The sequence below is a fragment of the Solanum tuberosum genome, unplaced genomic scaffold (genome assembly GCF_000226075.1).
Source record: "Solanum tuberosum cultivar DM 1-3 516 R44 unplaced genomic scaffold, SolTub_3.0 scf00105, whole genome shotgun sequence".
NCBI classification, from domain to species: domain Eukaryota; kingdom Viridiplantae; phylum Streptophyta; class Magnoliopsida; order Solanales; family Solanaceae; genus Solanum; species Solanum tuberosum.
Genome location: NW_006239031.1, coordinates 1,611,909 through 1,634,269, shown reverse-complemented (window position 1 = coordinate 1,634,269; position 22,361 = coordinate 1,611,909). Strand labels below are relative to the sequence as shown.

The following is a 22,361-nucleotide window of genomic DNA, read 5'->3' as shown; positions in this document are numbered from 1 at the left end:
CCTACTTCAGCTTCAGAGAATTCTTCCCGACTCACCTTCAAATTTCTGTCCAAATAACATTCATGTCACAAGACTATTAGTGTAAATAAATGGTATTTCAACTGCTAGTTTCATTGTCTTTAGAAATAAAGGACAAATCAGATCAAGCAGCAGCTATGTCCTCAAAAATTGGAGTACTATCTGAAAAATACCATAAATTAGATCCTACATTGCTTTGCTCTAGCTAGTGCACAAAGTACAAAAATACACACAATTCCATCAACAAAATCCGAGTGTGTTGAATATATTGATGCAGCAATAAAACGCCACCAGGCTACCGCAGATTCAAACCAAGCGTTTCTTCAGCCTAAAATTCACGATGCTTCCAACTCAGCCTTTTTATCTTCCAAAAGCTTCAACTCTTTTCGCCAGCTTTCCAGCTTAGCCATTTTCTCCAGCTGCTCTGGCTTCATGTCCTTCTCGTCAGTCTTCTGCTGTTGAGCTTCTGTCAGCCGAATCTACAACAAATAAAACAGGGTAAAGTTTAGTGAGCTCAACAAAAGATTAAAGCTCCAGCAGAGACGGGTAAGTGCATCTTGAACTTCAAGGTTCAGAAGAGCTGTAATACAGATAGATCACCAGTGATTACAACGTTGATTTTATTTATTTTTTCTCAGATCATAAAAACCCAAATCATTCTAAAACTACAGATTATTTTCCAATGACCAGATTCTAATTATCTGCAGTTTTAGAAAGATGGGACTATCAGTAGAAATCAAATGAAATACTCATATCATAGTTGGACAGCCAATAGTTCTGATATTCCCATTATATGACATTTGCCAGTAGTGTTGAAATGGGAGCAGCACCTTGGACTGAAAAATGCAACTTAAAAGTGGATATATAATGAATCATATAAAATGAATAGCTGGAGGAGGACATGGATTTGAACTAGCACATTTAGTGGACCATACCATTTTTGGTTTACAAAAGAATGCACAAAACCCATCATTACCTTGAAACAAACTTGAATCATCCATTTAGTACATCAAAACTGAAACAGAGAGTCTATTTTGACCATACAGTTGCGAAGTAGAAATAGCTGAGTATCTCTAAAATGCTTTAAGATGCATCGAACTTACTTCATAGATCTAGAATGATGGCATACTATCAGAGAACTAGAAGCACAAGAGTACATACCTTTTTCTTCAGAGCTCGGATCTTTTTGTCAATGTCCTGCACACTATCTCCCATGCCAGAAGACTCGGTTGAATTTGAAGGAGGGACGACAGGATTTGCAGATATGGCAAGATTGTTTATCTGGGACATAACTGACTCAACCTGATCTGGACCATCAACTGAATTTTCAGCAGATGAGACCTCATCGTTCTCTGGATTCTTACCCTTTTCAAGGGCAGCCTGCCACAAGTTGTGTTAATCAAGCTCAGACATTTTTTGTGTGATTAATCCTCGCGAATATTACAACGAGATCATGCCAGTTTGTATACAGTTCTAATCTTCTGAAAGATCCATCAAAATACATACACAGAAGGCTTGGTCCTCTTTATAACAAAATATAGGCGAAAAAGTAAAGAGATTCTAATCATTATTAGTTCACCTATATAATAGCTCATATTGTTGCACAATTGTATTCACATGTGTAAAAGACCAAGAGCCCCAAAATTTCTTCATTCTAAACAAGAAGTTAATGTAATAAGTCAATTCTTGCCTCAAGAGAAGGCTAACAGTCAAGAAGCAGCTTTCTTCAACTTATGATAGCAGTTTGACAAGAAGCATATTGGATAGCTGAAAGCAAGAGATGGGATGGGATGGAATAGAAAAGTCCTACACAATTTTTCATTTTCAGTTCTTAGTCACCTGCGTTACATATAATTGTCCATTGACTTCCACAAACGTGTAAGAAGTTTTTCAATGATCTCATGTAAGATTCTACCTTCCTTCTTTCCACCTTTTTTTTGGATAATGGTTTAAAGTCTTAGATTAATGCTCAGTACAAAGACTCTACCTTCCCACTTTCCACTTTTGACAAATACAATAAGAAATTCTATTCATAGAGCCAGTAAAGTACCTAATCATAGGGAACCAGTGTCCTCCTAACATGAAGCAAACAAAATAAATAATAAAGAAAACAGAAGTTACTTCAAACACCATATTGGTGCAATATAAGATACTTTTGAGTTTAGTTTAAAAGATAATTAGAAAACAGCAAACAAGTAAGAGAAGAACCCATGCTATTTGTTTCCTAAAAAAAACAATACATATGTTATTTGACTGTTTTATTTTAAGCGTAAGAGATATCAAAGCATATGCTATAACATTATTGAGTGTGGCCATGGAGACACATTAGAAACTTAAAAGGAGAATTCAGTCGCAAATGGACTGGAAAAAGTTCTAACAGAATCCTTGGTTTGGTCACATCTCTCTTTTGATAACCAAGAAATCCGGAGGGCCAGTGGCACACTGTTCACTTCCATAGCTCAATGCAAAGCAAATAGTAGTAGGAATATCAGTTTTAGAAGGGAATTTTAGATCTCATAGATATCCTACAGGAATAGGATAGGGATACTTTTGGGGAACTGTCAATTGCCTTTGACATCCCATTCTACATATTTCACCACAGTCTCTTAGAGCTATGTTTATAAAAAAATACTATTCTTAAAAAAACAACAATCAGTTAATCAAGAAGCTGACCACTGACATCTTTTGGGGAAACAGAGAAAATGACTTTATCAAGTGGAAAGGTTTTAGTAAAGGGAATTTCACTGCATAAAATTATTGCAGCTTGATTAATCTTGGAAGGACCTCTAGGACTACGCAAACAGTAGCACCTCTTGGTTTCTTAATTTGTTTAAAAAGCACTATATGAAGCACACTTCTCCCAAGATAACTTAGAAAAAGGGGTAGACTTTGTGCAACAGGTGCGCTTCATGTGCGAAAGTGATGTGGTCACATAGAGAACCCTAATCATCTCTACCTGCGAAACAAGGGAGTTCTGATATATGTTCACTTTTGGATTGAACGGGTAATACCTCGACTTCTAATAGCCACATACATCAGTAGGGCTGGTAGGAATCCATTTCACATCATTCATCTTGCCTTTTGTAGACTTCGTTGTTATGTTTATTTAAATTCTGAAGAGGCATGAAATTATGCCTTACAGATTGCTCTTGCTGTTTAAGTTGGACTATGCCAACGTTTGGAGAGGGTTTCTGCTTATCTGGGCTTTGCTCGAGGAAGATAGACTTGGAAGGAAACTGATACCTATTTGCTTTTTCTGGTGCATCCACAAACAAAGAAACATCAGAACCCTCGAGGGGTACTATGCTGAAACAAACTGTATCAGGAGTCAGGACTCTGTCCTACTTTAGATCCCCAGTAAATGTCATTTTCTTTTACGGCCTGTAGTCTGAATATAAAGCTGTATAGTGCTTACCATATTATACACACCATACAGCGACTAGCAGCGTCCGTGTCAATTGTTTGTTCTCTTTGAAGCTAAAGGGATATTTAATCACGTACTGTGACATAGGAAGCGGGGTTATTGAATATAGTAGAAACTTCAGGGAGGAATTCAAACCAACATATCTTTTGCAGCAGGGGATGATTGAACATAAAATTCTGACGTGGTCGTGGGCTTGGTCATACTCCTTTGAGGAAAGAATTTCTCGACTTAGTTTACCTCATGTCCTCAACTTCCATAGCTTAGTGCATTGCAAATGGTAGTTGGAACCTAAGCTACTGTCAGAAACTGAAGAAAGAATTGGATTAGAGATAGGTTGACTTATCATCTATAAAACGTGACAGTACAAAGGAAATTCAATATAAAAGATAGCTATTACGATATGCTTAATCTTGCAAGGACACTTGGCAAGGCCTTCGCCTTGGAAATTGCTACTCCAAAGCCAAGCCCATCTTAAAAGTTTCCCTTTTGGTTGGATACCACTACATGAAGCTGTCTAACCCAACATAATTTGAGGAAAATGGGATCATTCCATTCAATAGGTACTCTATATAAAAGGTACTGTATATCAAGGACCCTAATGATCTTTTCCCACACTGTGTATTGGCAAGGTAGAAGCAGGATATGTTTCTAAATCTATTTGTGATTCAATGGGTGAAGCCTAGATCCCTAATGGTAACATAACTACAGTGGATGCACGGGTGACGTAGTATTTCCGAACAAAATATACAGGCAATGTAAACAGTGGTGACTATAAGTATAATAAACAAGAGAAGCAGGAACTTAGTATTAACCTGTTGACGCTTTTCCTTCTTCCTTTCATTCCGCTTGGCAGCTTTAGACTTGGGCTTTTCATCCATCACAGGATCATAACCCGGCGGAACATCCTGCAGTGACTCCATTTCTTTCTTCCACTGACATCTCCCCAGGCACCAATCAATCAAAACAAAAACACACAACATAAATTTTGAAAAAAGAGAAAAAAAACAAGTATGTTACATACAATAGCGCCTTTAGATTTGTAAATGGCGACTTCATCTTGAGGCACATAACCAGCCCTAATTCGAATAGGTTTACGGAGTGTTCCGTCAGGGCGTCTTGTTGGTGCGAGTAGTCTTTCCCCTTCTTTTAGGGTTTTGCCTAGCTCAGCTGCCAATTGTTTCGCTTCGTCCTCTCCTCTGGTCGTGCTGCTCGCCATTGCGTTTCTCTCTTCGGTGAGGTGATGATACTGCTGCTTTTACAGAATCACCATATTTTGATACACTAATTTTACTCTGATTTTTTTTTTGTTAAACTTCTGATACCAATTAATATTCCTACTAATTACTACTTGTCCATTTTTTAATTGACATCTATTAAGAAAATAATAATTGATATAATAAATTTATCATTTTACCTCTATTAATTGAAAAATAAATGAATTAAAAACTTACATTTTCAAGAAGTTCTACCATTAATTAAGGATATAATAAGTTAAAAAATTCATCAATTTATCAAAATAAACAAGTAATTATTATGTTCAGTGTCAGAACTAATTAGTTGAGTCCCTTGAAGTTTGTGAGAGTCGATGGGCCGAGTTTCTATTTGTTAATGTTTTGGGCCATAATAGTTTGACCTAATTTAACTAATACACTAATTTTACTCTGATTTTTTTTCGTTAAACTTCTGATACCAATTAATATTTCTACTAATTACTACTTGTCCATTTTTTAATTGACATCTACTAAGAAAATAATAATTGATATAATAAATTTATCATTTTACCCCTATTAATTGTAAAATAAATGAATTAAAAACTTACATTTTCAAGAAATTCTACCATTAATTAAGGATATAATAAGTTAAAAAATTTATCAATTTATCAAAATAAACAAGTAATTATTATGTTCAGTGTCAGAACTAATTGGTTGAGTCCCTTGAAGTTTGTGAGAGTCGACGGGCCAAGTTTCTATTTGTTAATGTTTTGGGCCATAATAGTTTGACCTAATTTAACTAATAGCCAATATTAATAAAAATTCAAGGCAAAGCCTGGTTTGCTTCTCTATTTTCTAGTTTCAAACGCACAGCAACAAATGTCGAAAGCAAAACTTATAAAAATCAAACTCGAGGAGTTTCGTATAAAACTTGAATTTTTGAAATTAGATATGTATGTCTCGAGTTTAGGAATAAGGTTTTTTAGTATAGAGTCCAAACTTTAGAGAAAAGTATCAAAAACTTGTTCACGTAATTAATAGGCTTGAATTTAAATATTTTCTTACTTTTAAATTTTATTTTTATAAGTGTGAAGTTGATCTTGAAAAGGCTGAACTTAACAAAAAATTATACATTTCAATAACTAATTCTCAAATTGTCTATTTGTGCAAGCTCGTGTTTGCTAAGAATTAAGATGGATAACCATTCTTGTTATTTATTTAAAAATTAACCACAAACTTTTAAAATGTTATAAATGTAACATTTAATATTCTTCTTGCTTAACTATTTATTGGTTATTTATATAAATGTTGGGGTATAAAAAGGAAAGAGGTAGAAATGAAAATGAGCGATTTGTGATCAATAAAAGTACCATTGAATTTCATACCCATTAGTCTTGGTTCCTCACCTTAAACAATTTCATTTGGTTATGAAAGAAGCCGATTGTTGGAAATGAGAGGATGAGAACTCAACAAAAATTCATAAAAGTTCAAAACACCCTGTTAATTGGACATTTTTATATAAAGATTTTGTAAAAATTTATATTCGAAAGATTAAATTACGGTCATTTAATTTTGTAAATTGCTAGAGAGATTTTTTTTCAAAAGAGAACTTCAATGTTACATTACTGAACATAAAAATATGTCTTAATCTGATTGAAATTTAATGTTGAGACAGATAACCATGAGATCATTAGATTGATACATCAAAATGAGGAATCAACAAAGAAACATGTATGTTAAAACAATTTCATGTTGAGATCTTAATTATTTTGATTGAAATTTAACGTTGAGAATGAAAATATCAATTGCCCCTTTTCAGATAGGCATGAGATCATTACATTGATACATCAAAACAAGGAACCAACAAAGAAACATATATCTTAAAACAATATTATGTTGAGATCCCAACTTTTTCATCACATACTTGAAAAGTATTAGAAATCTTTTGATTTTGTTCACTGACAAAATCAAGTCTTGCATTAAAGTAAAAAACAAATATTGGCGGAGATGATTCAAGGTGAAAAATCAAGAATATTTAAAATGTACTGAAAGACAAACACGTTGAAAAACCACACAATATTTACATAAAACTGAAGATGAATAAATATGAAAAGGAAATAGCCCATGTGCAAAAAATTTGAACGGGAAGAAGAAAGTTGAAAGTATTTTGAAAGAGAATCGTTTAATTGAAACTTAGTTGCTTTTACATATTAAACACCTATTAATTGGACCAATTAATTCGGATAGTATGAATATAATTGGACAAATATTGCGATCCAGATTGACAAACAAACACTTCCCTTAATTTTTCAATGTCGGCTTAATAGTCATTTAAGTGAAACAATGACTTGATGTCCCTACATTTCAAGGCTTCATTTTTCTCTATATTTTTTTTTTTGAAATATAATTTCCTAATTTATATCAAGTCATAAATATTTTTTTGACTGTAAAAAATTATACGTCATTGATAGTTATTAATAGTTAATTTACATCTAATATATATATTCTTTTCATTTCAATTTATATGTTTTAGTTATAACACTAGAGAGTCAACAATATTTTATTTGAATATGATTTTTGAAAATGAATTTTTAGATATTTTGAATTATTAACCACCGTGATTATTAGTTTTTTTTTTATATATATATAATTTCTACGCAAGTTTTATTTCAAAAAATGAACGAATTTATATTTAAATTTACCGAGAACATTAGTTGAATTTGTAACCTTCTTAATATTGTTCCCAAACGTTAATTTGTGGTCATGTTTTTTTTTTTAAAAAAAGCATTAAATGACCCTTTCCGCAAATGACCCGAAATCAAGAAAATGGATCCAAGCTCAACTTCTTCTCTTCTCTTCTCTCTCCTTGTAAAAAGAGACGAAAAAATAAATAAATTCCAACTTCCTTCAGCGTTGGAATTTTGCCAGTTCTCTCCGAGGGAAATAATTAGTATGTTTCTCGTTATTCTTCGTTAGATTCTCTCTACATATTGTATTGATTCTGCAATAATTATTAGAATATTGTAAAACACGATTTTATAATTTTTATTTGTAAATTTTACAGGTTAATATGTGATAATTGCTTGAAGGTTTAATGATATTTAGTTTTTCCTATAATATAATTGAGTAATTAGTCTAAACATGTTCTAGTCTTACCCTCGATGAATGACGATGATTTCTTCTCATATGTTCTAGTCTTAGCCTTGATGGATATAGTTACTTGATAACTGTGGAGCCTCTATGGATAGAGTTACCCGATACCTGTTGCTTTGGGAGGTGGCGCAGGTTAAAAGAGGAAAGTATAAATTATCATAATTTTTGGCCAGAGCCAATATTTGAACCTTATTGGTTCTGGATTCTAGTACATGGCCTCAACCCTCAAGTGCAAGTAACTGAATTCTGAATTTAATTTTTGCGCATATTTAGTGATTCTTTTAACACAGGTACACCGTTTAGATCAAAGCTACTATGTTATGCCGAATCCACATGTATGTACTACATCTGCTCTGCTGTTTTTAGCAGATGCTAACTCAGTACAAACACTGGCCTAATTGGTGAAGCGACAAGGTTTAAAAGATAAAACTCTCATTTCCTCATGAAAAATGTAATGACTGCATGAGAGCACATTTTTTCATCAATCTGATGTAGGTGAAAATTCAGAAGCTATTCATATGAAAAATTGCCAGGTTTTTTTTCTAGTTATCAAACCTTAACAGTTGGTAAGTCTTTTCTGAAGTGCTAGATTTCCAGCAATAGAAAGAAATATAAAACGATTTTTAGTGCTAGTCAAGATTTTGGAAAAATAGAAAGTTCAGTGCTCTTTGAAAACTCAACAAATCATCAATGCTTTTCCAATGCAATAGAGTAAATCACGAAGACTCTGTCCAATCAGCATCTGGAGTACTAGTTTTATCAGGTATTACACACATCTGTATCTTAGTTACCAGGCACAGGATGTAAAAACAATGTTCAAATGTAGCAAAGTAAAATCAAGTATCATAGAAGACATTATTGTTGGAATGAATTTAGTAAAGGAAGCAGTAAGGTGCAACCGATTCCCATTTTTGCCATCTGTGGTTCAAGCATTTGAATCTTCGTCTGATCTTCCGCGATATGCTCATTCAGATATCTATTAGACAGGAGCTTTAAGCCTGCGAACTGTCATCTGCTGTTTCAGACTTTCTATCCTTGTCGAGATTGCCTGCAAAATTCATGAGTGGCAAGTGGAATTTTCTGTGTGAGAACTTCTCTCCTTGGGTGGTTAAAGAGTCACTTCTGAACTCATGTGAATAATAAGTAAAAGATACATAGAGATAAATTTAAAAACATGCTATTGAAACTTCCATGCACATACAATATTTTTTCTAATTATGTATGCACGTACAATCTATTTTAAGTAATATGTCCCTCTGCTCTCCCTTACCACATATTGATTAGATTCCTTTGTACTTGTAGAGATGATGGAGACATTCTCTTCCCTCTTTTACTCTAGACTCTATATGCTACTCTTACTACTTATTATGAATGTGATCAAGGAATCTGTTGTTTTGGGAAACTTCTTAGGAAATGTCAAAGATCATGCTAGAACAATTATCATGATATGGCTACAATGTTGAGAATAATCTCTATTAACTTTTGTAACCGACCCCTTGTTCCCTATAGATTGTATTGTTCCCTTTAAGGTTAGTTGCAAAATGCTTTCCGCTTTCCTAAATTGAAAGTATTGTTCCTTCAATTAAAATCTTTCCAAAAAGGATTTATTGCTCTTTTTGTTTTTTAAATGCTTTTTGCTTTCCCTTAAATCAAAATTTGGCTTCTTTTCCTATTTATCCCCTTTTTAAAATTACACTACAAAAAATATTGATATAAGTTTAGCACCTCTATAGAGCCTCTGTTAATACAACTCTCCTTGATTAAAAACAAAGTTATATGGAGATCATTTTATTATTCTACGAATCAACTTATGAGAAAAAAATGAAAAATCACAAACACTATACTTGTCCAATTTCTCTATGTTTTTCAATTTTCTCATGGTCAGAATTTTTGCAAAACATTTTCTCTAGGGTGTGGATAGTGGGAGCAGACTCGGAGAACTTCCCAGTCATGATGCGGTTACACCAAGGGTTGACTCTTAGCCCCTTTCCGCTCTGGTTATGATGGATGTACTGACATGGCATATCCAAGATAGGCTGTCATGGTGTATGTTATTCGTAGATGACATAGTACTGATTGATGAGACTCACAGTGGAGTTAAATGCTAGGCTGGAGGTTCAAAGACAAACTCTGAAGTCTAAAGGGTTCAGGCTGAGCATGACCAAGACTGAATGCTTGGAATGTAAGTTCAGTGATGCTACACATGAAATCGGTGTGGAAGTGAGGCTTGACACTCATGTCATCCCCAAGAGAAGATGTTTCAAGTGTATGGGGTCTTTAATTCAAGCTAGTGTAGAGATCAATGATGACATCACACATTGTATTGGTGTGGGATGGGCGAAATAAGATGGCCTCCGGTGTCTTATGTGTTAAAAAGGTACTGCCAAGACTTAAAAGTAAGTTCTACAGCTCTTTGTTTCATATTATTTTGTTGTTGCTATTGCTCTCATTTCTACATTTCCTTTTCCTAGCTGCTTGGATATGCTTTATTTTTAGCTGAGGGTCTATCAGAAACAACCTCTTTATCTCTATGAGGTAGGGGTAACGTTTGCGTACACTTACCATCCCTAGACCCACTTGTTGTTGTATTTTCTCTAGGAAAACAACTTCCTAAAAACGAGGAAAATGACTTCCCTAGTGGAATTAGGGAAACAAGTTCCTTAAATGTCATTTCACACTAATTGCCTAATCCCACCCTCCAACACCCCTAGCCCCATAGCCCCCATCCCTTGCCATCCAAACCAACCCAATATTGTTTGCTTATATATACAAATACTTTTGGGACAATGTTTTCTGCATATATACCTGAACATCAAAAAATAAGTAAGAAAACTACTTATTTTCAAGGATAACATTTTCCTTTATACCAAACACACCTAACATGATTTCAACTTTTCTCCCTGCATAGCAAAACTAGTCAGTAGAATTTTCACAATGGGAGTATGATTCACATTTTTTTTTTGTGTAGATATACCAGCACTTGTCTTTCAAATATGTGATGTTCGTTTGATTTCAATTTTGTAGAGCTTTCTAAAGGAGATTTATTAACCTAAACAAACTTAAGCAGATATGTACCTTGGGTTGTGGAGAGCCGTGGTCGTCCTCTTGGCCTCTTAACTGGGCTTCCTAGGTTTGCTCCATCTCTCTGAGAGTGTAGTTTCTGGCCGGAGACCTTGAGCAATGAATGTCAAGCAGTAACCAAATAAGGAATCTCAAGTAGTTATGAAATATGTAAGGATGTACCAAATCACAAAAGAGGTTTAGCATAGACTATTACCTAAGTTTCTGTGACTATAATCCATACATTAACATTAGTTTGAAATTCACAATTTGATTTCTAGACTGCAAAGAAGATTTGCCAATGAGGAAACACTTGTATATTTGTATTTTCATGTATATACCAAAAACAGAACAGAGGTGGCATGTCAATTCTTAGATAAAAGCCAAAGAGATGTTTGGAAGAAGAAGCTTCTTAAGAATAAGAAGTGCATTGTATCCGTAGACTACGTTACCATTGTGTTTCAAAATCATATGTTTTGCTGTTAATGCTGATAATGATTATTTTGACAAGTAAAGGAATTTTATATGGTGTGTGGAGCAACAATAATAATGAAACTACACGTACATTAGCTATTTTCTATGTCGTCTACTCTGACCTTAGTTGTAGTGTCTTATCGACTTGTCGTTATAACTTAAAAGGAGATTGAAGAGACTTTTTGGTCGACTTAGTTTTAAAACTTTTTGTGGTTGATCATACCTTATCCTAAAGCTGATATACCTATTTCTTCAATAATCAGATGTTCATCTCCGTATGAAGAAGAAAATCCAATAGTTGTAGCATTTACAGAACAATTTATTGACATACCCTTGATATAGTATGATTAGTATCCATATGATGTGGGGCGAGTCTATTTTCACGTGCAATTGCTTTCCCCCAGTAGTTTCATTTTGCACAGCCACATGATCCAGTATATTATTGTTTATCCTGAAACAAAGTATAATGCAAGGCATTATAGTTGTAATGACAAGCATATGTAAGTCAAATTCACTTTGAGATGTCACAATGTAAGTCTACTGTGAAGTCCTCACAAACTAACAAACTTGTAGGTAAGCACACGGTGATAGACATCGGAATTGACATATTAAATGCACCTAAAAAGCAGAATTTGCCATATCTAATTCATGGAAATTCCATCCAATAAAACGGAATGTTCCCCGGACCCTGCACATAGCGGTAGCTTTAGTGCACCGGGCTGCCCTATTGAATCGTATGCATGCATCTCAAAATTCACTTACATAAATGGATTTTCTACAGGAACATTCATTGAGGAAGAGACATTATCTTCTGCCATTGAAAATTGAGACGTCGAGCGTTCTGTAGTAGTAGTTGGTGATACGAGCAACATAGCTCCAAGACCAATCTCATTAGGAGGAATGTATTTGTTCCTTGCATAAATTAGAGTAACATCTTCATCCCCGTCTGGTATATTTTCAAATTCTGGTTCCTGTAGATTGTTGTAAAGTTGCCTCTGGAGTCTTTCGACAGGTGACAAAATGCGTTGGGTAAGCTCTGATCTCTTTCTTTTTGGGACACTGTTAGGATTCCAGAAAGGATCTTTGTCTGCTTCTCCCAACAAAAGGTAAATGTTAGTGCACATAAAACAATAAGGTATTAATACAATAGATTTTTTTATTTTGGTCAAGCTAGTATTATTTGTATGGTTAAAGTATAGTTGGACCGGTCAGTTCATATCTGAAAATCCAAATTACCTGAAATTTGTCAATTTCAGTTCATTGTGTAAAGAAAAGTTAGTTATCAAAATTTAGGGGAGACACTATAATTAATGGCCTATGAGCAAGAAAGAAACCGAAGATTGTGCTTGTAGAGTATCATATGGTAATTACTTCCCTACGGCTTATTTGGTAAAATCCTGAATGTGATTTGACATTACATACTTTGACAAGCACATCACAATAATCGGAAAACGAAAGGAATTTCCTGCATAAAAATAAATCCAAGTGTCGTGAATCTTGATACATGCTTATCAAGTTGTCTTAGAGCTCATGGTGTAAGTGATTCTTTTGAGAATTAGACACCAACAAAAAATAACCACTTGGACAGTGGGAGAATGCTGATAAAATTTTCTGTCTCACTGTTAAATTTGTTGTGTAGGGCGCCAAAATTGGCTTGGTTTCAAGATGTAGAATCTATGCTGAATCACCATTTGGCAGGGCTACTAGGACTTGGGTCTCTCTCTTGGGCGGGGCATCAAGTACATGTCTCTTTACCGATTAACCAATTTCTAAACGCTGGAGTAGATCCTAAAGAGATACCACTTCCTCATGAATTTATCTTGAATCGAGATCTTTTGGCCTGTAGATTCTTTTCCTGTTTTCCGCTCCTTTTTTGGGGGTGGGGGTTCAAATTTGTCCATTTCTAATCAATAGAATAAGAGAAGTTTGTAATTGGAATCATAATAATATTGGGTGAACTGTTTCTTCCTTTTCTTTTGAATCAGAATACTATGCACTGCAGGATTACTTTTTGGGAAGGTGTATCTACATTGATTTAGTTGCCTAAATTCATCTATCTCATAATTTTCTTTGAGACTAAGGGCTCGTTTGGTACGAGGGATAAGGGATAACTAATCTTGGGATTAATTTTAGGATGAGCTTATCCCATGTTTAGTTGGGATATATCACGGGATAACTTATCCCGGAATTAGTTATCCCGGGATTTTAGTGTTATTTTTATCCCACATTGAAGGTGGTGGGATAACAATCCTAGGATAACTCGTTCCCCAACCAAACGTGCCCTAAGAGTTTTGCGCTTACTATCATGCAAAACAGAAGAAAGAGATTGGCCAGAAATTGAGTAGGAAGATATTAGTTTTCCATTTTTTTTAACCCGTACTCTTAAGAAAGGATTTGATTCAGAACATGTATCATATTTACTGAGACAATTTAAAGTGTATATGTGAAAGTATTTTACCATTTGTTTCTTCCATCTGCATGCAGTTAACTGAGGATGATCCTACTGAAACTAAGCTTGGTATGCTATTCATTTCCTCTTCAAGACAAGCTGAAGATCCCTCCTGTCCAGAAACCTCTACTCCAACTTGTAGCCTTTGGTTATCTCGAGCTAAGAGACGCGGATTCATCTCAGCAGGTAACTGATTGCTCTGTGTTTCTCGGGCATGTCTGGGAATGTAGTTCTGTAGTGTCCCCCTAATGCGCCACCTTGATCCACATGCATTGCAGAGCACTGGTTTTTCAGCTGGCCCAGGTCTCCAGTGGCGGGTTTCTGTTTGAGTTCAAAATTAATTAGTGTTTAAACTGGGATAAATATGAATAAAATTCAACTAAAGCACAATGATCATTAACAATTAAGATTTTCTATAAAAAAGGTATAGAATGTATTGCACGAGAGCGAAAGCGTCATGAAACTAGAGTATGTGTAAATTAAAAATAAGAGAAAATTTCCTTGTGTTAAACATGCATAGACTTTTAGGATGCTTCAACTGTTTCTTTACTCACATTTTCATAACCATGGTAAGGAACCATACAAAAAAGTTGACCTTTGAGTTTGATGGTAGAAAGATTGAAAAAGATTTGCTTGATATGTTGAGGAACCATGCAAAATAGTTAATCTCTTGACAGACTGCATTTTTTTGCATGAAATTTTAAGGAGGAAAGTTACCATCTTAACCGATAGTAATTACGGTATAATATTCAACAGGTACTCTCTTTCTCTAGCGCTCAACTGTAAACCCCCCCTCCGCAGTGGATCTGCACGCCACTGAACTGACCACCGGCGACCATGTACGATTTCCTCCAGAACACTATGTGTAAGTCTTTCTTGTTGTCCCTAGACTGCTCCGCTTGGGTAACCCCTCAAGATCCCTAACACCTTTCTTGTTGCTTTCTTGATTCAGTCAATTGTCTTAGCCCACATATTATCTGCGTCCTCGCTAGCTCCATTGCCTTTTTTGTCGTCTTAAACCTCTCACTATTCCTCCTTGTCTAAGCTTTCACTAACATCTTGTAAGCAACCTTCTTGTCTTTCACTGTTCCTTGGACCTCTTCATTCCACCACCAATCTCTTTTGTGCAGCTGGGTAACCCCTCGAGACCCCCAACACCTCTCATGTTGCTTCTCTGATGTAGTCAGTTGTCCTAGCCTATATACTGTTTGCATCCTCACTACTCCCTGAAATCCTCAAAGCCACTAACTTTTCTCCAATTTCCTAAGTATTGGCTTCAATCAGGACTCCCATTAAATCCTTGGTGGGCATATGCGGTCCTCTTCTTCTTCATCCTATTGATTTCTAAATCCATAACCACGAGCTTATGTTGGGTTGTAAGATCCCCTCTCCTGATCCAGTCCTTGCATAAACCTCTATCACATTTTCTAAGGAGCAAAGAATGTATCTGAGTCTTAGCCACCACCCTACAAAAGGTCACCAAGTGCTCCTCCCTCTTCTAAAAGCTGGAATTAGCTATGATCAACTCGATAGCTTTCGCGAAGTTTAAAAGCATAACTTCTCCATTTCTATCCCCAAAACCGAAAGTGCCTTGTACATCATCATATCCTCTCGAAGTGGTCCCTATGTGACCATTAAAATCCCCTCATAAAATTAGTTTCTCAGTATGCGGGATAACTCTCACAACCTCGTCCAACTCCTCCCAGAACAAAGAAGTTTTTTTTGACCTCCTCGTCCAAACCTGTTTGCTGCACATATGCACTAGTTACCTTAATAGTTAGCCCTCGCAAAACTAGCTTAATGAACATTATCTTATCATTCACCCTCCTAATCTCTACCGCTTGCTCCTTGAGTTCCTTGTCTACTAAATACCTACTCTATTTCTACTCCTCGATCTTCTTGAGTACCATAACTTAAATCCATCTACATCCCTAGCCTTGGTTCCTACCCATTTGGTTTCTTGAACACAAGCTATATTGATCTTCCACTTCATAAGAATCTTCACTAACTCTATCGGCTTCCTCGTCACTGTCCCTATGTTTCAAGACCCAACTCTCAACCTCTAGGATCTCCCTTGGTACCCTTACCACCCCTACCGCTGCCAATCAAGTACATGACCATAAACTACATCAAACCCTGAAGCCTTTTGCGCCAGTTATAAAATAATCAAGTGTACAATAAACAACAAAAAATGGGCAACCCTTAACAACAAATACCCTAAATCTTAAAATTGACAGTTACACAATACAATGATGAAAATAAATAGAAGCAATAAACTATTGAAAAGATATTGTTCAAAGTAGGAACCAAAAAATGCAGTAGTATTTATAAGGGTGCAGCAATAAATTCACGAATGCAATATCAGATTAAGGAAATCAGTTAACAAGCAAGCAAGAATAAGGGGCTGCGCAATCTGTTAAGGAAAAATCAGATTTAGACAGGCGAATCTAGGATTTCTAGAACATGGGTGCATCACTAAAAATAGAAGGAAAAAATGTATTGAGTGCCAACATATAATATTATTTAACCAAGTGATTCCAAGTCCTCTTAAGTAAATAACTAAACATTTAACCAAGTGCACCATTTAACCTTTTTGTAGTATGGGTGCCAACATATGATATTATTGGTTGCACCAGGGATCGACCCTTAGCCTGTTCCTTTTTGCCTTAGTGATGGATGAATAGACACGATATATTCAATGAAAGGTATTGTGGTTTATGCCATTCGCAGATTGACATAGTATAGAATAATGAGACATGGGGTGGAGTTAACGAAAAACTGGAAGTTTTGAGACAGATCATAGAGACTAAAGTTTTCAGGTTAAGCAAAACTAAAACAAAGTATTTCGCGTGTAACTTTAATGACGTAACACTTGAGGCAGAGGTGGAAGTGAGGAACGACTCACAAATCATACCCAAGACCAAGAGAGGAAACTTCAAGTATCTTGGGTCCATTATTATAGTAGACAGAATGATTGATGATGTTTCACATCATATTGGAGTAGGGTGGGTAAATTGAAGGCACACATCCCTGGGTACTTTGCGATAAAAATGTGTTGCCATGGCTAAAAGGTATGTTCCATAAAGTGGTGGTTAGACCTACATTGTTGTATGGGGCACAATGCTTGTCAGTCAAGAACGTCCACGTTCAGAAGATGAATGTAGGAGAGATGAGAATGCTCAGATGGATTTGTGCGCGTACTAAGAGAGATTAGATTAGGAATGAAGTTATATTGGGCAAGGTGGAAGTGACCTATAGAGTTAAGTAAGGGGAGGTTCATGCTTGTGGTGCATGTAAAAACCCTAGGTAGTGGTGAAGAGTGGTGTTTTGGGGTACATCATCTAGAACGTAAGGACGATTGGTGTCAAAAGATTCAATAGATGGGAACTAAATGTGCATGTATGGCAGGGATTGGGGACCAAATCTACAATTTTTCCTAATTGACCTCAATTCCTGTTAGATTAATGGCAGATTTACTGAAAATTAATTAACATTTGTCTCAAAAGATGAGAAAATTAAAGAACTCTGATTTATTTTTAACAGATGCACCATTTAGGGAAATTAGGGTATTTTGTGTTTCATGCATGTGAGTCTTCAAAATTTAATTGCTGAACATCAGGCACATAAATCCTAAGCATAACTGAATCAAGTATCCTGTAAAGCATAAGATTATTGATAAACATAAAAGATGGGATATAGGTGGTGAATAGAACTTACGCTTGATGCCACAATGGTGACATGGACCTTGTCTCACCATAAGATCTGATTATGAATGATTCAGTTTAAATCAGGTTGAATTTGCTGTTTCTAACCATTAGAGTTCGATTTGCTCTCAAAATCTAAAATGTCTGTGTGAGGGATGGGTCACAAGATATATAGACAGATAAGAATTTGGTAGACTACAGCTGGTCCTTTATATGGAAATAGATGAATTATGATAGATTTGTCATTAACTTCTGTCTATTCTGAATTATTCTTTTTCCCCTCACGACAGCTCATCAACTTTGATTACGGTAATTTCTCAACTATTTACACTATAACTCCAATGAGAGAAGTCTTAGATTCTCTATCAAATGCAAAGGGGGTTGTGATTTGGGGGGTGGTGTAGGTGGGGTGAATGCTGGATTTGGTGAATCTTCATAATTTTTGGCCTTTAATCTAGTGGTCAAGGCTTATTAAGCAATGAATCTTAAGTCAAGGAAGTGTTAAATAGTTTCAAGATGATAATTCAAATATCTAAGGGTGAGAAAATAAAAGAGTTTTCAAAAAATAAGGATGTATAATGCAATTTTTGCCTGCGATTGTGGAATCAGATTAAGTATTGAAAAATCAAAGGAAGGCCCTCAGATTACATTACTGAGAGCAGATCCAGAAAAGAATGACTACATTCAATTTATTTCCAATAATGCTTTTTTACATCCATTTCCCCTTGCACTAGTACAATAATCAAATCGATCGTTTTGCCTAAATATAAGATGGTCTCATTAATACAATGCAGGTGAGAGTTGAAGTTCATACAGGTGGCTCCGTGACTGATAATTGGATAAATTTCTTATTTGGTGAGTATGCCTCAACTTGTGAATTAAATTGAGAATATACATATATTAACATAGAGCTGGCTATTTCCTTGGAAATTTTCTTTAAGACTTTGGCTCCTTGATTCTGATATTCTGGTGCACCCGAAAACCACAGTACTGTCGGTTTGCAAAAGCTCAAACATCTTAAGGAAATGTTGGCCAAGTAAAAAAGGGCTTTAGAAAGAACAAACCACGTTTGTTTGCTTATCAGGACAAAATTGTTTTCTAGAAGAACAAACAAACATTTTCAAAAGAAAAACAAAACAAAAAAAACTTTTTGTCGGTTTTGTTTTACTCAAACCAAAATTAAACCAACTTCTAATTAGCGCCCAAATTCTAAATATTATCACTTTGACCCTCTTCTTGTAAATGAATTTACTGTTTATAACCTTCTTTTCCAGAAAGAAATGAAAAGAAAATCAGTATCCAAAAATTTCCCAATAGACTGTTTGATCACACCTTAGTGAGTTGCCAAATCATAGATGTTCTCATTTTTTTTTGGGCAGTTTTAATGTCAATTTAAGAGGTCCTTATCTTAACATTAGTCCTGAAAACTAGACTCATAATTTTTGGTATGTTGATATTGACTCATCTTAAAAAGATTTCCTTGTTCTTGAAATGCAGATATCCTATTATGGTCTTAGCAACCGTTTTATGTTTAATCGACTCGGTTATGAATGTTCCCTTTTTAGGTGAGAGTTTCCCTGCTACTGAGATGCAGCAACGACACTTATTTTTTCCATCTTACCATGCTTGCGCATTTATATGCCACCATTGACAGAATTTCATGTATATATCCCTTTATGGCATTAGAGGGATTGAGTAAGATGAGGAGCCCAACGTCTATTCAAATAAATTTTTTACCCCTTTTCTTTCTAATTGAAACTTTATTCAAGATTCCGTATTGAAATTATTTTTTATTCAAGATTCAGTATCCAAGACTGGAGAAATTCGTTTTAAGACAATTTAGGAGAACCCAAGAACTCGCCCATATAAATATGTTAAGTAGAAATTTCCAATCCAAGCAAGAATATTACTGCAATTATCTTTTGATAGTAGTATTTTGGTCGGTGTTTATTTGATGGTGTGGATTGTGCTAAGTTCTTTATTAGAGGATGCAGCTATTAGGTTGTGAATATAACCTATTTGGGCGGTAACAATAATTTGCTGCTTTCCTAGTAAGAAAAAAAGGGTTTTAGAAGGAGTAATCTTTTCCACCCTCAGTTCCAGTAGTTTCATTTTGCATAGTCACATGATCCATTATATCATTGTTTATTCTGAAACAAAGTACAATGCATGACATTGAAGTTGTAATGACAAGCATATATAAGTCAAATGCCCTTTGAGATGTCACACATCTAATTCTACCATGAGGTCCAAAAAAAAAACTAACAAAATTATAGGTAAGCAAACAGTGGTAGACATCGGAATTAACATATTAAATGCACCTAAAAAGTAAATTTGACATATCTAATTCATGGAAATTCCATCTAATAAAACGGAACCTTCCCAGGACCCCCGCACATAGTGGGAGCTTTAGTGCACTAGGCAGCCCTATTGAATCTTATGCATGCACCTGAAAATTCACTTAGAGATTTGGATTTTCTACAGGAACATTTATTGAGCAACAGGCATTATCTTCTTCCATTGGAGATAGAGACGTCGAGCGTTCTGTAGTAGTAGTTGGTGATACGAGCAGCATAGCTCCAAGACCAATCTCATTAGGAGGAATGTATTTGTTCCTTGCATAAATTAGAGTAGCATCTTCACCACCGTCTGGTATGTTTCAAATTCTGGTTCCTGTAGACTGTTATAAAGTTGCCTCTGGAGTCTTTCGACAGGTGACAAAATGCGTTGTGTAAGCTCTGATCTCTTTCTTTTTGGGACTCTGTTAGGATTCCAGAGAGGATCTTTGTCTGCTTCTCCCAACAAAAGGTAAATGTTAGTGCACATAAAACAATAAGGTATTAATACAATAGAATTTATTTTGGTCAAGCTAGTAGTTTTTGTATAGTTAAAGTATAGTTGGATTGGTCAGTTCATATCTTTATTGAAAATTCTCAATTTCAGTTCATTGTGTAAATGAAAGTTAGTTCTCAAAATTTAGGAGACACCATAATAAATGACCATTTAGCAAGAAAGAAACCAAAGATTGTGCTTGTAGAGTAATATATAGTAATTACTTCCCTACGGCTTATTTGGTAAAATCCTGAATGTGATTTGACATTACATAGTTTGACAAGCACATCACAGTAATCGGAAAACGAAAGGAATTTCCTGCGTAAAAATAAATTCATATGTCGTGAATCTTGACACATGCTTATCAAGTTGTCTTAGAGCTCATGGTGTAATTGATTCTTTTGAATATTAGATACCAACATAAAACAACCACTTGGATAGGGGAAGAATGCTGATAAATTTTTTTGTCTCACGGTTAAATTTGTTGTGTATGGTCTGTATATTCTCTTATCCTATTTTCCGTTCCTTTTTTGGGGGTGGTTCAAATTTGTCCATTTCCAATCAATAGAATAAGAGAAGTTTGTAATTGGAATCAATAGTATTGGGTAACTGTTTCTTCCTTTTCTTTTGAATCAGAATACTATGCACTGCAGAATTACTTTTTGGTAAGGTGCATCTAAATTGATTTGGTTGCCGAATTTCACCTATCTCATAATTTCTTTGTGACTAAGGGCTCGTTTGGTACGAAAGATAAGGGATAACTAATCTTGGGATTAATTTTAGGATGAGCTTATCCCATGTTTAGTTGGGATAAGATCACAGGATAACTTATCCCGGGATTGTAGTGTTATTTTTATCTCACATTGAGGGTGGGATAACAATCCCGTGGTAACTCGTTCCCAACCAAACGTGCCCCAAGTGGTTTGCGCTTACTATCATGCAAAACAGAAGAAAGAAATTGGCCAGAAATTGAGTAGAAAGATATTAGTTTCCACTTTCTTAATACTTGTACACTTGAGAAAGGATTTGATTCAGAACATGCATCATATTTGCTGAGACAAGTTAAGTGCTCTCTATATATGTGAAAGTATTTTACCATTTGTTTCTACCATCTGCATGCTCTGTGTTTTTCTGCTTGCATGTCTGGGAATATAGTTATGTAGTGTCCCCATAACGCGCCACCTTGTTCCACAAGCATTGCAGAGCACTGGTTTTTCAGGTGGCCCAGGTCTCCAATGGGGGGTTTCTGTTTGAGTTCAAAATTAATTAGTGTTTAAACTAAAGCACAATGATCATTGACAATAAAGATTTTCTATAAAAAAAGGTAGAGAATGTATTGCACGAGAACGAAAGTGTCATGAAACTAGAGTATGTATAATATTAAAAATGTTAGAATAGAAATATGTATATATTCCTACTTAGAATAGGAAGAAGAATAGGAATAGGAATCCTAGTTAGAAAAGGATTTCAATGTATATGTATTGTCTATAAATAGGGTCTCAATGTAACAATTTAGATACACAATTCAATATTATTTTTCCCATATATTTCTCACATGGTATCAGAGCATTGGTGAGAAACTTCAAGTCACCGTGTCAAATTCCGGCGACGACGGTTGGGACTGATTTGTGTCATCTTTCGTTCTGAAGGTGTTGTGCGAAAGACAACACCATCACGAGGCTCGGGAAGCTCAGGCGACTGAACCCCAAGAATTTCCACCGGAAAACAACCCCCACGCGCCCCCACGCGCCGATCAGAGGTGGAAGTTTTCCGGCGAGATCTGTTCACGCGCCGGCGCGTGAGTACTGTTCCGGTCATCTTTTTTCGAGTTGTTTTCTTCTGTTGGGGTCGCCCAGTATTTCCGACCAGAACCCATTCAGTTGTCTCTAGATCCGATCACCGGAATTAGGGTTCCGGTGATTTTCAGGCAGTTTCCGGCAAGTTCCCGGCGAAATCACAAATTTTAGGCCACTGTGGGTAGATTCCTGCAGTTTCCAGCGAGTTTCTTACTCTTTTCAAGTCAAATTTCGAAAAAA

General features: G+C 35.5%; 2 protein-coding genes across 17 annotated transcripts in view; one reads left to right on the top strand and one right to left on the bottom strand.

The window, feature by feature from the left end:
- Positions 1-76: 76 nt before the first annotated feature.
- Positions 77-4,737, bottom strand: LOC102592344 (partner of Y14 and mago). Its single transcript, XM_006349347.2, has 4 exons — positions 4,464-4,737; positions 4,255-4,374; positions 1,180-1,398; positions 77-497 (listed from the first exon to the last, which is right to left on the bottom strand). The coding sequence occupies exons 1-4, from the start codon at positions 4,656-4,658 to the stop codon at positions 354-356; spliced, it is 678 nt and encodes a 225-aa protein (XP_006349409.1). The 5' UTR covers positions 4,659-4,737; the 3' UTR covers positions 77-353.
- Positions 4,738-7,490: 2,753 nt separating this feature from the next.
- The window catches only part of LOC102592014 (uncharacterized), a 25,340-nt gene continuing 10,469 nt past the window's right edge, over positions 7,491-22,361 (top strand). For 5 of the 16 annotated variants that reach the window (XR_001473657.1, XR_367433.2, XR_001473650.1 and 2 more), the window contains exons 1-6: positions 7,491-7,603; positions 9,717-10,202; positions 13,825-13,975; positions 18,288-18,348; positions 19,978-20,145; positions 20,262-20,301. Coding sequence is in view for 1 of the 16 variants with exons in the window: in XM_015309573.1 (XP_015165059.1) it covers positions 13,835-13,975; positions 18,288-18,348 (202 nt within the window). In the remaining 15 variants the exon portion in view is untranslated. The other 11 variants (XR_001473660.1, XR_001473658.1, XR_001473659.1 and 8 more) reach the window with 9 other exon arrangements.

Bases quoted from the DNA above. Each gene is read 5' to 3' on its own strand.
- LOC102592344 (XM_006349347.2), bottom strand. From the start codon at position 4,658: ATGGCGAGCAGCACGACCAGAGGAGAGGACGAAGCGAAACAATTGGCA. The intron at 1,399-4,254 runs GTTAATACTAAG...AACTTGTGGCAG, and splicing joins AGAAGGAAAAGCGTCAACAG to GCTGCCCTTGAAAAGGGTAA. The intron at 498-1,179 runs GTATGTACTCTT...TATTTGTTGTAG, and splicing joins TCCGAGCTCTGAAGAAAAAG to ATTCGGCTGACAGAAGCTCA.